The 16,110-nt window shown below is 37.0% G+C and overlaps 2 protein-coding genes across 3 annotated transcripts in view; one reads left to right on the top strand and one right to left on the bottom strand.

Moving 5' to 3' along the window:
* The window catches only part of mtus2a (microtubule associated tumor suppressor candidate 2a), a 93,918-nt gene that overhangs the window by 21,008 nt on the left and 56,800 nt on the right, over positions 1–16,110 (top strand). The window lies entirely within an intron of this gene.
* LOC135779477 (uncharacterized) lies at positions 1,131–8,516 on the bottom strand. The gene is made up of 5 exons (XM_073815983.1): positions 8,360–8,516; positions 7,533–8,036; positions 7,263–7,415; positions 6,947–6,994; positions 1,131–1,516 (listed from the first exon to the last, which is right to left on the bottom strand). The coding sequence occupies exons 1-5, from the start codon at positions 8,514–8,516 to the stop codon at positions 1,272–1,274; spliced, it is 1,107 nt and encodes a 368-aa protein (XP_073672084.1). The 3' UTR covers positions 1,131–1,271.

The following is a 16,110-nucleotide window of genomic DNA, read 5'->3' as shown; positions in this document are numbered from 1 at the left end:
TCATCTGTAGTTTGTCAATGCACGTGGTTTTTATAAAACTTCCTGTGTATTTAATACTAATAAAACATAATAGTAAAATAATTATATTATGTTGGCTACACTGTTGGCCTTTGCTTTAGCAGCACATGCACCCAATGCATGGTAAAAAAGCCCCAGATATTTGAAATTTATTATATTTCTTTATTATAATTATTTTTCAGGTAACACAGCACAGTTACACATTTACACATGTTATTTGTTCTGGTGGTTGCTCCTTTATACACTTAAACTGTACAAACTTAAGCCTAAACAACAATGATCACAACATACCAGTTACTCCATATGTTACTTACACTGGTGCACAACATCAAACACACATAAAAACACAAAACTTAACACACTTTTACTAAAAAGCTTAATTTTTTGGAATGTATAATGTACAACCAAATGTTATTCACATAACTCAAACATAAAACAATTAAACAGAAGTTTTACTATGAAGGATATAGCCCTCTTAAAGTATATGTTTGACTCAAATCACTTAAACTTTGACCTGCTCAGATAGTCTCTCTAAAATGACCTAAAGGTCCTGGTGTTTTTGCGTAAAATTTCTTGGGCGCTTACCATTTAATGATTTTTTTCACATTAAGCAGCTATTTTTATTTTTTTATCTCACAAATCCAGTTTCGATTACTATCACATAACTGATCATTCCATTCTGATGAAGCAGACTCAACACAGTCTTCATCAGTGTTTTTGCTGTTGGGTTCTCCAGACCTCCAGAAGCTGAAACTACAGATCATCATTAAATATTCAGTGTTGACTGTGAGACTCATTTATTGGATAATAATCAGTTCAATTTAGTGATTTCTCACTCAGTGTTCAGTGTGCTGCCATCAACCCATTTCCATGTGCCTTCCTCATCACTGTCAGACAAACCAATCCAGAATTTTGTGCTATCAGATATCTTCTTAATAAAATCCTTAGAAGATGAAGTACCATATTTAAATTATAACAGACAACTGACCCCCTATCACCTGTAGCAAATACAAAACCTCTTTCACTCACTTGTTCCTCTTTGTTGTTAATGATGATCAGATCTGCTCCTCTCTCTCTACAGTATCTTCTGCTGTCATACCAGGTCTTATCCGCAGATGACATGAAGTACAAACTAGATTGATATTCCTTCCATCCATCTGTAAACACAAACAATTCTATTTGCTCATCAATCCAACTCACATAGAATTATGCAGTTTATGAATTTATACATTTTTGTACAGTTTAATTTATTTTTATATGGTTAAAGTGTTTTTAAGAATACCTGCTTTTAGAATTTTCATCCGTAAATGTATATACTGAGTTAACTGGTCTCGCTCTTCTGTGATGTTGGTATATTTGGTTAGTAGCTGGTCTCTCTCTTTAGTGAGGTTTTTGATGAGGACACACAGCACTATGACTGCAGTCAGTAGAAGAACACACAGCAGCACCAAACACACTGTAACTGATCTGTAACTTATCATCATCACATTCTCACTACCTGTAGATGACAGATATACAGATTAATCTTCTTTAAATAAAGTTGTGCTTTTTAAATAGACTTTGTTCAACTGTATTATTTAAAAATGGCACAATGTTTAGACATCATTATAAAAGGTCTATGAACTTACAGCTGCAGTACTGAATGTACTTTGTCATAATAAATTGAGTCTCTGTACCTGTGTGTTGAGATGTTTGTTTTCTCTTGGTGTCTGTTCCGGACATCATACAGACATCATAAGTGTTTAATTCTTCTATTTTTAATTTTTCATAGACATTCATCTCCTCCTCACCATCTTCTGTGTCTATTACCTGCATCTCAGGAATGTTCAGATTGCCAATTTTCTTGTCAGTGTGTTGGATTTAATATCACTGAAAGTTTTTCTTGAGTGGTTTATGTAAAGATGTCCTACACTGCTGTGAATAGTTCTGCCTTTGAGCTTTTACTTATAGATGATACTTTAACACTGTGGTAAAGAGCATGTGGTATCCGCTGGCCTTAACGTTTAGTCATTTTTCTAGAAAAAGTAAACCAGTCAGAATGACGTGACAGCTTGTTAATGTAATAAAATTAACATTATGTGAGCTAAGCTATGATTTTTCTATGTTACATAATGCAATATAACTTTGTTTATACTGCATAATGAAAATGTTTAAAAAAAATATTTCTAATGAATTGTTATTATTATTATTTCTTTAACAGTATACATTTTAAGGTAGCTTTTTTGGTTGTAGTGTTAATGATGTGTGGAGGTTTTGACTGGCATTATAGTTTTCATTTAGTTGACAGCATTGCTTGGTTCTTTTTTTGCTTGTATTTCATTTTAACAAACTGAATGAGCAGCTAAAAAACCATCTGAGGTCAATGTGTGACATATAAGATCGTGTGACATTTAAAAAGCATGAGAGAAGCTAAAATTATGTCAAAAAATTATGTGCATTTTAGGCCCTTTTTACATCTGGCATTAAAGGGACACTCCACTTTTTTTGAATATATGTTCATTTTCCAGCTCCCCTAAACATTTGATTTTAACCGTTTTGGAATCCATTCAGCGGATCTCCGGGTCTGGCGCTAGCACTTTTGGCATTGCTTAGCACAATCCATTGAATCTCATTAGTCCATTAGCATCGCGCTCACAAATAACCAAAAATAACAACAGAGTTTCGATATATTTTCTATTTAAAACTTGACTCTACAGAAGAGTCAAGTTTTAAATAGGAAAAATATAAAAAAATTTTTAGGCGCGAGCGGGATAAATGACGGGTTTAAGTTAGCACTAATATTATGAGAGAGTACTGTTGCTTGTGTTTTTAGTAAATATGCTGCACAACATTTTGTAGATGTATATGTAAGAGCTTTCTCTGATATTTCAGGGCAATTAAAGCTGCAGTCGGCAAGAGTTTTTTGATTATATTTACTGAAATTGACACTATGCTTCAATAGAACAACATAAATTAGACTGTTAAAAAAACTCGCTTCTACCTCCATCTAGAGCTCCACTAGAGATCCACCGCTCCTGGTTCATCTGGTCCAATCAGCGCAGGGCTGTATATACTGCCTGTCAATCACAGTTCCTGCCAATGCCACAGATCCACCGCCAACACCCCCCCCAACCCCCCGCCGAGTTACAATAGGTGTACTCAATGTCAAGGAAGGATCCACTGAAGCCAGAAACAAAAACTGTGTCCTGAAAAATATCTCATATACAGGAAAGGATGCATATGTCTTCACGGTCTTAAATCACCCCCAATCCTATGCGCGCAATGCCGAAAGCACACCTTTTCACTCACATTATGACGTGCACTTGCTAGCCTGTTCCATTTATGTGTTGTCCGAATGCTAAAGAGGAGCCTCGCCTAGCCTCTGAAGGAAGGACAGTCATGCCAAGGAAGCATCCTTGACATTGAGAAACACCTAATATCACATGCATCCGTCTGAAGTTCACAGGTGTGTTGGATTGAACGCTGCGTGATGTCTGAGAAAACATTCACTAACAAACTTCCAATTCCTCATTTAACAACCAGAGCTAGAACAACCAAGGAAAAGAAAACAACCAAGGAAACAAAGATAGAAAGTGACCGTGCCCGTAATAAAACTAGAATCAATATCGGAGCTAAAAAACATTTCACACCCGTTTACACCGTAAGTGTTTACTTTTACTACAGTTGTGAATATTTGATTTTTAGGGGCCAGTCACACCAATAGCGTTTATGGCAGTTGCAGGCGCCTTTTTTGAATGATATTCTATGGGCAGGGCGCGTTTGCGCGCTGTTTATGCGCGCCGAGCGCCTTGCGGTTTTTTGCCGCCTGCCGCGCACACGTTTTTGAAGGAGCGCTGAGAGCGGAGAAGCGCCCGACGTCATTCGTGTCTTTCCATTGTCCAATCAAAAGAGGGGAGAGGGCGGGCCTTACGTTGTGGTGAGGGAAGTTTACAGTTGCTTTGAAGAACCGGACTCCACTCGCTCACTCTCTCCTGCGTGTTTGTGCACCTCTCATCCTCAAACAAGGTCAGAGCAAGCGTCCTCTTTTTAAAGTTTCTGCTGATATGACAGTTAACAGCAAAAGAGTGCTCACGCTTCAATATTTGATTGACAAGACAGCTGACTCGGTGGTTGCTTAGCAATATGAAAAGCCGCGTCGCACTGCTCTTTTTTTTAAAAAGGCAGTGCGTCGCGCCTTGCGTTTGCAAGCGTTTAAAGCGCTTTTGGTGTGACTGCAGCCTTAGGGTGTTTTTTGATTGGCTAAAAGAATTTGATGGTAGACAGTCTTCTTTCTAGTATATTTCCATTGTGTTAGTCTCAAAACAAGCTAAATAAGCATCTCTCAGTGACTGCGTTTACATGCACAGTCTTACGCCGATTATGCTTAATAAACTGATAACACATTGGGTCATGTAAACGCGTAAAGCGGTTTTCTTGAATCGGGGAAAGCCCATAAACGGCGAAAGCAAAAACCGATCGGCACAGATAGTTTTGTGCAAATTACGCCGATTTCGCGTGGGATGTAAACACCTTAACCCACTTTCTCACGGTTTTGTCCATGTGCGCATGTCTCCGCGTATGAAAGAGAAACGTCACACGCGGAAGTAAGCGCAAAGTAACGCATTAAAGTCTCTGCTGGACTAAAGCAGTTGGCAGAGAAACTGTTAAAATAGAAGCTTATGTTACATTTACAGGTTCAGCAGACACGAGAAGAGATACAACAGTACAGCTTTAGACAGATATGCCGTTGACTTTTTGAACGACTATTGTGTATAGGTGGTGACGTCACTGCCTGCGAGAAAACTGATAATTCTGCAAGTCCCATGTAAACGCAGTTGTCTGCATAGCCGGCTTATTGATTTGCATGTAAACGCATGAAAACAGTTTTCTATAATTAGCAGATTTTTAATAGTTATCCGCTTATTCTGTGCATGTAAACGTACTCATTGAGGAGGTCAGAGCCCATGGGACACCCACATGCAATCGGGTATGTATCGGGTACTACGTACTGCACCCAATGGAAAAGCTCCCAAAAGTAAGCTGACCCGACCCAAACTAAACCAAACCGTGGGGTACTATGCAATGGAAAAGCGCCATTAGAGGTCCTCTGTGTTTTTAATCCCGTCCGAATCGGCCATGTCTGTGTTTTTCTCTGACGGCCTCCGTAAGAATTCCAGAGCAATTTACCTACTGCTTTTCGCCAAACTCAGAGGTCCTCTGAGAAATTTAAACCCATCCGGATGCAAATGTCTGTGTTTGCCCGCAATATCTTTTGAAAACGCGGTTCATTTCGTGTTTTGGCCAACTTGATCTGCCGTAAGGTCTTACTAATGCGCCTATATTGTATTTCCTGAGTCCCATTCATTCAGATATGGATGTTTTTTCGCATTCGGCAAAATAAAATAAGCTGAATATCAAACACTGTTAAGACTGGCCACTGTAATATCATTAACGTTATAAGAAACTCCTTTCAAAATTGTTCAACTCCGGAATGTTAATGTTAATTAATAAAGATAATAAATTGTTATTAATCATTATTTCTTCATTTCTTTGGGTTTATTATAAGCAGACAGTTATATAAAACACGTAGGCTAACGTTACTTTAGTAGGATTTGTATATATTTTTTTGATTTGTTAAAATTAAATTAATATATGACATGTTCTGTCATAATTTTACATTTAAAGCAAAATATTAAACATTACAAACACGCGTATCCAGAGCACGTGCTCTTCTGCAACTCCCAAATGAAGAAACAGACACTCCCATCACTGGAATAGCCTGCATCATTTTAATCCCGTCCGAATCGGTACATAAAATCACAGACGTCCTGGGAGACACGTTGAAACTCAAACGTTGTTTGGAAAACTAATCCTGTCCGAATAGTGCTTAACTCAGTGTTTCCCAACCCTGGTCCTCGGGCACCCCCTCCAAGAAAGTTTTAGATGTTTCCTTATTTAACACACCTGATTTAACTCATCAGCTTGTTAGGGACACGTGTTTACCATTTTGGAAGGAGGCTGATGAGTCGAATCAGGTGTTTTAAATAAGGAGACATCTAAAACTTTCTGGGAGGGGGTGCCTAGGACCAGGATTGGGAAACACTAATCTAACTCACTACTAGATGGACATCACTACTCCTCTCAGGCACCAGAGAGGTGAAATAATCTCATTTTAAGGTGGGAAATAATGGGCTCAGATGTTGGAGACATCCAAAACTGTTGGAGTGCGTTCAGGAACAGGGTTGGGAAACACTGCCTTTACAACCGTGCTGAGAATTCTGGGACGAGAAAGGTTTGAAGTCATGCTGTGCCAAACCAGGCTCACGTGAAAACATATACTGTAACCGTTCCTTATAATTCTTAGAACAATTTGGGCTGACGGTGAAAAAGCACTATTGCCTTAACCAATGGTTTGGGGTGCAGCTATCTGTTTATCTGACTAATGGCAGATAAAGGAATGTTTGAAACTTGTTTAAAAACCTTTATTATCATTATCTTGTAGGTTACATATGTTATTCACATTGATCCACAACATTAAACACTGACTAAATACACAAAAGCTAAAAGCACATTTTAGGTAAATTTAGTAAATTTTACTAAAAAGCTTCATTAATTAGAATGTATCATGTACAATCAAAAGGTTATTCACATACAGTAACTTGAAAATCAAGGGATGGTTTTGTAGACAGGGCTTATCTTTGTTCAAGACTAAAATGCGTGTTTAAAAAGTTTTACAAAAGCCCTCTAATAAGTGTATGTTTGACTCAACTCACTTAATCTTTGCCCTCCTCAGATAGTCTCACTGGTGTTCATGCACAAAATCCTGTGGGTGTTTGCAATTTACTGAATTTTTTCACATTAAGCAACTCAATTAAAAATATTTCTTTCACAAATAAATTTTTGAGCACTATAACATGACACCCCATGATTCCACCCTAAATAATCAGACCAAGCACAGCCTTTAGTTTGGTAACTGGTTTCTCTAGACTCCCAGGACCTGAAACAACAGATCATCATTAAATCTTCAGTGTTGTTTTCTGTGTGATATGATACTGACTGTGAAAATCATTTATTGGATAATAATCAGTTAAATTTAGTGATTTCTCACATGGTAACGTTCAGTGGGCTGTTAGTAACCAATCCATCCTTCTCATCATTGTCAGACAAACCAATCCAGTGTACATCCTCACCATAATTCTTCGTAATAAAATCCTGAGAAGATGAAATAATACATTTGCATTATAACACACAACTGACCCCTTCACCTGCAACAAAACCTCTTTCACTCACTTGTTCCTCTCTGTTGTTAATGATGATCAGATCTGCTCCTCTCTCTCTACAGTATCTTCTGCTCTCAGTCCAGCTCTTCCACTCAGATGAATTGATGTACAAACTGGACTGATAGTAAATCCATCCAGCTGTAAACACAAACAATTCTATTAGCCCAACAACCCCCCAACCTCACACACAATGAATAATGCAGTCTATTATGGTTTTTATTCATTTTTGTACGGTATAATTTATTTTAAGAGTACCTGCATTTAGAATCTCCATCATTGTATTTATCTGTTGAGTTAACTGCTCTCTTTTTTTATTAAGGATGCTGTTGTTGGTTAATAATCTATCATTTTTTGTTGTCAAGTTTTCGGACTTTGAAAGTAACTGGTCTCTCTCTTCTGTGATGTTGGTATACTTGGTTAGTAGCTGGTCTCTCTCTTCTGTGATGTTGGTATATTTTGTTTGTAGCTGGTCTCTCTCTTCTGTGATGCTGGTATATTTGGTTTGTAGCTGGTCTCTCTCTTCTCTGATGTTGATATATTTGGTCTGTAGCTGGTCTCTCTCTTCTCTGATGTTGGTATATTTGGTCTGTAGCTGGTCTTTCTCTTTTGTGATTTTGGTATATTTGGTTAGTAGCTGGTCTTTCTCTTTTGTGATGTTGGTATATTTGGTATGTAGCTGGTCTCTCTCTTCAGTGAGGTTTTTGTTCTTGATGTTAAACTGTTGATTGTTTGTATTGATCAGGATACGCAGCACTATGACTGCAGTCAGTAGAAGAACACACATCAACGCCAAACACACTGAAACTGATCTGTAACTTATCATCCTCGCACACTCACTTCCTGAAAATGACAGAGATTAATCTTCTTTAGATACAGTTGTGCTTAAATATTTTTGAAGCTTTACAAAATGTTTAAAACATTTCTGCTTGATTTGAAGGGCAGGTCTAATATTTGGTCTTTTTAAATAAACATTATTTAACTGTTTTATATAAACATTGGACAAGATAATATTTCAAAAAGGTCTATAAACTTTCAGCTGCAGTACTGGATGCACTGTTTCATAATAAATTGAATCTCTGTACCTGTGTGTTGCGATGTTTGTTTTCTCTTGGTGTCTGAGTTGTCTGTTCCGGACATAATACAGACATCATAAATGTTTAATTCTTCTGTGTTGGCATAGACATTCATCTCCTCCTCGCCATCTTCTGTGTCTATTACCTGCATCTCAGGAATCTTCATATTGCTAACGTATTAAATCTTTTGGAGTTAATATCACTGAAAGTTGTTCTTGAGTGGTTTAGGTAAAGATGCACTGCTGTAAAGAGTTCTGCTTTTGAGTTTATACTTATAGATGATACTTTACCACTGTGGTCAAGAGCATGTGGTGTATCCATTTTTTTCATTAATAATTACTTCCTTATATAGTAATTTTTCTTTAAAAATGAAACGTCAGAGAAGCAGTAGAATGAGATGACAGCTTGTTAATGTAATAAAATAAACACTAAGCTATGATTTTAGGATGTTCCATAATGCAATATTATTTTTTAAACTGCATAATGAAAAGTTTAAAAATATTATAATATTTCTATAGGATTTTTTTAACACAGTATAAATTTTAAGGGAGCTTTTTTGGTTGTAGTGTGAATAATGTGTGGAGTTTGTATCATTGACATAGCGTTTATTTTAGGAGATTTTTTAACACTGGCATTATAGTTTTCTTTCAGTTGGCTGCAATGTTCAGCTCTTTTTGTTCTTGTACAAATATTTATTTTTACAAACTTTAAGTGCAGCAAAACAAAACCATCTGAGGTCAATGTGTGACATCTAAGATCATGTGACATCTAACAAGTATGAGAAAAGCATATAAAGTTAAAGCAATTTACATGCATGTGTTAGGATCTGTGGTGTTTTGGCCCCTTCAGGCCCTGTTTACACCTGGTATTAAGAGCACATTTTAAGATGCGTTTTGGTCGATCAGATCACAAATGACGAGAGACACATTCCTGTTCACACCTGGTATTTTTAATCCATTTCTTTTGTCCACTTTTGTCCTCTTCTGTCCTGTTTACTTTGAAGGGATGGTCTTAAGGTGGTTTAACACCGCATGCCTGAGCAGCGCATATTTTTTCAGCGCCCATGTTAACAAGTTAGGGCATGCACAACGTACAGGTCAGCAGTGCGTGCTTGCATAGCAGGAGCGACGCTGAAGCAGCAGTGCCATGATCGTTTCATGTCGGGTCTATTTTTGCTGCTCTGCTCGTGCTCAATTAAAGTGATAGTCCATTGTTTATGGTTTAAATGCTTGTGGATTGACGCGAAAAAGTGACATTTTACCAGAAAATTATGAATGTGATGCTTTTAAAGTGTGTGTTAAACAGTCACTATGACTTTCAGTAATTTAAAAGAAAGCAAATATTCAAAACCACACTGTTGCCAGATGTTCTTCACTCTCCGCCCTGTACGAAATAAATCAACATATTTCTTATTTAAATTCAGATCAATCTACTTGTTTTATGCATATGTTGTTTATTTGTTGGAGGTAATGGTGGATTGCATAATTCTGGCAGTCACTGAGTAAATCTTTATCTTGTATATATTTAACCCTTTAGAGAAACAGTTGGAAAATGTGCTATGGGCTTTTAATTTCTATAAGTGAAATAAAACAAAAAAGAGGCGGAGAGCGCTGCTTTAGTTTTATCATGACAGCCTAAAGACTGCGCTGAACACTGTGGTTTCACACTAGATGTGCTCAGTACATTACACATTAGATCTAAAAGTCGGGAGTAGGCGGTCTTTTGTGGCTGCGCACACACTTTTGACCACGTGAGCGTCTACACCACAAAACCAATCCGGTCTTATGTGTTTTCGACTGCCCCTGAATGTAGTTGAAAGTGGACGAGCTCAAAGCGTTTCACACCTGTTTACCTTCGTTGTCCACTTGTGATCTTATGTTCACTTATGCGAAATGCATGTCCATGATAAGCACAAAATCATACAGTTAACAGAGAATACACTTTGAACTTTCATAAACAAGTGTATTAGCATTAATGTACTTTATCAAAGATTAATAAATGCTGAAAAGCTATATTACTATTCTTGGTTCATGTTAGCTAATGCATTTATTAATGTTAAAAAACTTTATTGTGAAGCGCTATTATAATTTTACTGCAGTAAATATGGCATTTCGGAAAATTATGATTACCATTGGAACTTTTTTAAGTGTTTACTTGTACTACAATTGTGAATATTTGACTTTTATGATGTTTTTTTGATGAATTTGAAGAATAGGACGTAGACGGTCTTCTTTCTAGTATCTTTCCACTGCGTTAATTTCACATCCTCCAAGCACTAAACAAGCATCTCTCCTTGAGGAGGTCAGAGCCCATGGGACACCCTCATGCAAAATAAAAACACATTCACATAGGAACACTTAAAGGAATAGTTCACCTTTCACACATGAGCATTTACTCACGGTCATGTTGTTGCACATTTGAAGTATTTTATTATTTTTAAAGCTTACAAAAGCGTTTAGTCTTCTAGCTTTGGTGTAAATATCAGAATTTAGAGTGTTTGTGTTTTTGTAGCAAAATTCGTGAACAAATCATTCTTTTTAATCTTCGTTTATCATAAATGTCATCCTCCGTTACTTGTATTAATGTGATCGTATTAATACCTGTGCTCCATCACCAGCATATTGTCACCCATTAATACAGTGAGATCATGTAACCTGCACACATGTGAAAGTCACACTGAGTAATCTTCAGTAACTCACTGGAATCATTTATTGCTCATGAATAAGACATTGGACATCACTACTTCTTTCAGGCCCCAGAGAGGTGAAATAATCTCATTTTAACTCATTTGGACCCCAAGCCACTTTTCATTAGTTAAAAAAAAAATGGTTCCCTTAATCTGGGTGGAATAAGATTTTGTGACTCTTAGATTATCTTTCAATATTCATATAAAAAACTGGGCTTAATTTGGTCATTCTAAAGATAAAATGTAAAAAAATAATGTTACCAAAAGAGGCCCTTGGGGTCAAAATGACTCCAATTGAAAATGAATGGGAAATGCAAACAAATCCTTTTTTTCTTTTCTTTTTATTTGTAAAAAAAACTATGCATCCAGAATAAATCTGAGAATTTCAACACAAAAAAAGAAGGCCTGGTAGACCATAAATGCAATATAGAAAATACATGCTCAATCACAAACACACAAAGGTATGACTGCCACAAAGAGCATTTTTTACAGAATTTGGCAAAAAACAGCCACAGATGCAAAACAAAGATTAAATAAATTGGTGGCCTCTAATGCTCACACAGGTGTGTGCACACATGCACGCATACACACACACACACACACATGCACAAACACACATACACAAAAGGCAAAGACACGCATAGAAAACAAAGTCACACACAAACATGTACACACGCAGACACATCCTTACATTCAGTCAAATTTCTGTGGCATTTTGTAAAAACAGACATTTCAAAATGCATCAAAAACTACAAAGATTCTACTATTTCAAATAATATTTATTTTTAATGTCCTTTCTAATGTTTATATATACATAAATTCACAAAATGTATCACGAAAGTAGTGATGGGAGCAGTTGGCCACATCCAGTGAAATGAATGGGTCTCTATGGGCCTCGCTGGTCAATATTATTTATTTCCTAAACTGTAATTCTTTTATGTTTTTTTTTAGCCAGCAGATGGCTGAATTCAACACATAAATATCTAAAAACAATTTAAATCATAATTTATGTGATTTTTTTTATTATATTTTACAGGAATTTAGTGATAAACAGGTACAAAAGTACTTCCTATCTCCCAAAACACAGCATTAATGTATAGATGGGAAGTAAACAAAAAAAGATATCTTATTTGTATCATTAAAATGTATATATTTTTGTAATTACTCTATCAATTTCTGGGGTCATTTTGACCCCCACGGAACTCTAACGTATACAGGAAAATCGGGGCTTATGAGGGTTAAGTCTGAATTTACAATCTATAATTGTATGTACATACCATAGTGCATTCATTTTACTACCATACCATACCATACTGTACCATAGTAGCTCTACTGTACTTTTAACCCTCCCTCCTCCTATTTATCACCTCCCCCGTACTTTTCTCACATAGGGCCCTATAATTTCTGCGATCACGGATTCGCAGACGGAATCGCGGAATTGGCATATTTACACGGAATCTAGTGTTAACGCGGAATTTCACTGAATTTATACCTATTTTGAATAAAATTCTGTTTTTGTGTGGGAGAAGAACGTATGTCTGGGGGAAATGCAAGTTTGTTGTTGTTGCCATATATTATATCTCTCTCTTGCCCTTTGTCTGTCTGTTTCATGTGTCTCACTCTGCAGACGAGACCAAACATTCCAGGATTTCTGGAAAAAAAATTCTGCTGCTGTATAGGCAGATGGTTCTCTTGGCAATCAATGCGGTTCAAATACATCCATTTAGTCAGCAAACTGCATGCAAATATTTACACTCCTTTGTTGCAAGACCTTCAATTATCTCTCATGCACTTTACATCTGTAAAGCAGAATACTGTATTGTGTGAAATGCAGTTGCCACACTGATTTGATACAAATTAAAATGTGTTAATAGAATTAGGAAAATACAATAATCAGGATTCTTATTGTATGAATCTGTACAGGTGTTTTAATTTGGCAGAATTATATGGATAATTTTCTAGAGATGCAGATCTAGGAATTGTAATTGCAAGAAAAGTAATAATAACTGAATTTGGGGATCAATGTGATGACATAACTGTTCATATACTGTATTCAGCACATCATCATCTTAATAACACTGTGTTTGTAACCCTGAGTTTTTGTTCCAGCCCCCTTTTATGGACCAATTTCACCTAAATAGCAGCCATTATTATAGTAAGACAGGTAAATCATTGACTGTGGTATTGAGGTCGAGTTTGTTGATAGCTGCATGAATTGGGGGAAATTTTCAGCCGCTGTGAAATCTGTGTCTGGAATGAACTCAGTTTGTAGTCAAAACATGACTAACAATCTCACTCGCTTGTCACAATGTTTTGAGGCGCTGTCAAATCTCATCCCAGAGGAAAATAAGAGGTTTCTGACAGATAAACTGAAGCACAATCGACCTCTGTACAGAAAGAGCCGTCTTACATCCCGTTCGGTGGAAATGTATGAAATGTTTCTAGCTGGTGCGACATCAAAAACATGAATTTTCCATAAGTGTGCTCTCCTGGGCTTTCTACGTCAGAAGTATTTCTCAATACTTTTGTGTTTTGGTAATGGACCAGTACAGTGCAGTATAGTTGAAAGTGCTACACTTTTCGCAAGGTCTGAAATACATATTTAAGGGAGAAACCTTTGAGCTGTACAAGTTATGAATCTTCAGCATGTATGATTGTTAATAAAAGATCAGAAAAATTTTGATTTATCATAGTGGAATAATGCAAAAATGGCATACTCTTTTACAAATCTGCTCTTATAAATGATCTCACATGCCAGAGATTTGGACAGTCTTCTTTTCTCCATTGTCGTGGCTGCATCTATAAAAATCTGTTTGCTCTGTACCTTGATTGGCATGCACATCCTTAGTCCATGACAGGAAAAGAAGGGCTTTCAAATACCATTAGTCTCACCGAATTAAGCCAGTGCCTCCACTCGGTTCCGCTTTTCAGGCCCACCCCCAAATTCTCCCACCGTGACCAAGGGCCAGCAGAAATATGCAGATGATTAGGGTGAACCATCAATAATTCCCTAAACGATGTGTTTTCGATATTTAATTAAGACCATCGCTTTAGCTCATTGTGTCGATTGAGTAATTTGAAGATGCTCACTATTCATTTTCTGTCATTAGGAGGTAAATGTTGGATTGGAGAGCTTGTGCACGTCCTGACATACTCTATCATGCCCTAGTTTTACACTTGATAAAAACAATTTTTTTAGGCTGGCATGTTTACTTTGACTGAGGCGTCTGTTTCTGCTTTGATTGGCTTCTCTTAGGGACCCTCGTGGTGCTGTTTGGTGCAGATTTCTCTGCTTACAGAGCACATTACATCAGCAATGGGGCTGACACGGCATGATGCATTGATTTCTTCCGCACAAGTAAAAAAGAGAAAGAAATTTGTGCCAACTTGCACTTGTTGAAACCACTATATGTACAGTGGCAACCAAAAGAAAAAAAAAACACAATTATTATAAGTATTATACTGTGAGAGTAAGCCATGAAAGACCATGTATCACAGTGAATTTACTAAATTTTACCATACTTAATAATTTGTGAAATTATCAAATTTTGCTCTGTTAATTATAGCTCTTTAACTCTTTCCCCGCCATTGACGAGATTTCTCGTCAATTAAGAGAAAACGCTTCCCCGCCAATGACGAGATATTCCGTCTTTCCGCAATACCGCTATTATCCACCAGGTGGCGCCCTTCCGCAACTTTTTAAAACCGGAAGTATTGCCCTATGCCAAGCTGCTGCATGTCCGTGTCTGTTTTAAAGATCGCTCTGAATCGGATCTCTATGAAAAGTCCGTCATAAAAATGGAATTATTTCTGCTTTTTGCTCAAAATATGGTGTTTTTGCAAAAACCTACCCATATTCAAAAGCTGATTGCAAAAGAACCACTAAAGGTAGAATGAAACGGTTTTTTTTGTTTGAAAGCAGAGGGTCTGTTCTTTCATTTGGTATATTGTATGTTTATATATTTAAAGAAGAACATTTTCTGGAAGGCATTAAACTTTGGTGAAAATCATGAAAAACGCTGGCGCTGGCTGGCAACTTTTTTTAAAAACGCTGGCGGTGAAAGAGTTAACTAGCTGTTTGTGTTCGCCAAACAACATAACAATTTGGCATGTCCATATATATTGTCAAATTTGAATATGATGAATAAGGAGTCGTTTACATGTCACGCCTAAAAATGTGTGGAAACCGCTAGGTGCACCACTAGGCGCCCCGCTTTCTCCTTCCTTCCAAAGCGCTTGGGCAGTTGCGCTCCTGAGGCGTCTGTTGTTGGACCGCAATTATGAGCTGCTTCTTTATTTTTCTGCTGAGGTTTCAAATTTACGGAAAAGGTGAGGAAGCTGATTGGTTTGTTCTTGTCACATGACCTGTGGTGCGCTTGCAGCATTCTGACCTACGGCATACGTGACCTATTCGTACAAAGTACACGCGATTACAAAAATAGTGTGCATACTATTCTGATGACGAATTTTGCATCACGCGCACTGTAAGATGACCCTCGTGGATGCAAAAAAAATAAACAGATCTATACTTAACTTAAGGTTTATTATCTCCAGAGGGTTTCTAGATCTTTCTGAAGCATTTAGGAAATCTGCCTGTCTAAAGAACGTTCCTCAGCTGTTACTTCAGGTATCCACAGCAAAGATACAAAGCAACCTATAACATGAGCTAACACACTAGTCCCTGCAACAGATTTACCTGCTGTGAAGCTCAGCTTTTTAATTACTTGGATCTGAATGTGTTAATTACTGTTGCTCTTCACCCCTATAAATAGAACTGAACTAAAAATTCAGTAAGGTATAAAACGTGACCCTTATGCTGATCTCATCTTAAAAGGGGACACATTGTGCACTCTTAAAAATAAAGGTACAAAAGCTGTTCTTAGGGCATTACCCTTTTAGAAAATACAATCCACCTTTGTACCTAAAGGGTGTATATTAGTGCCTCAAAGGTCCTTTTCACACACTGATTACAGAAGAAAAAAAACGAAATAAAGCATCCAGGCAGAAGACAAAAAAGCCAACTGTGTCTTTGTTTTAATGTGGCTTGTGTTCTTCTCCCAATGTATTAAAAGGT

The sequence above is a fragment of the Paramisgurnus dabryanus genome, chromosome 10 (assembly GCF_030506205.2).
Source record: "Paramisgurnus dabryanus chromosome 10, PD_genome_1.1, whole genome shotgun sequence".
In the NCBI taxonomy this organism is placed as follows: domain Eukaryota; kingdom Metazoa; phylum Chordata; class Actinopteri; order Cypriniformes; family Cobitidae; genus Paramisgurnus; species Paramisgurnus dabryanus.
The sequence above is the reverse complement of the archived record's forward strand: the minus strand, read 5'-3'. Positions and strand labels throughout refer to the sequence as shown.

Coding starts and splice junctions, on each gene's coding strand:
- LOC135779477 (XM_073815983.1), bottom strand. CDS start 8,516: ATGAAGATTCCTGAGATGCAGGTAATAGACACAGAAGATGGCGAGGAG. Junction 8,037..8,359: donor ACAAACATCGCAACACACAG/GTACAGAGATTC, acceptor TACTGACTGCAG/TCATAGTGCTGCGTATCCTG. Junction 6,995..7,262: donor TGAAAGAGGTTTTGTTGCAG/GTGAAGGGGTCA, acceptor CTGTTGTTTCAG/GTCCTGGGAGTCTAGAGAAA.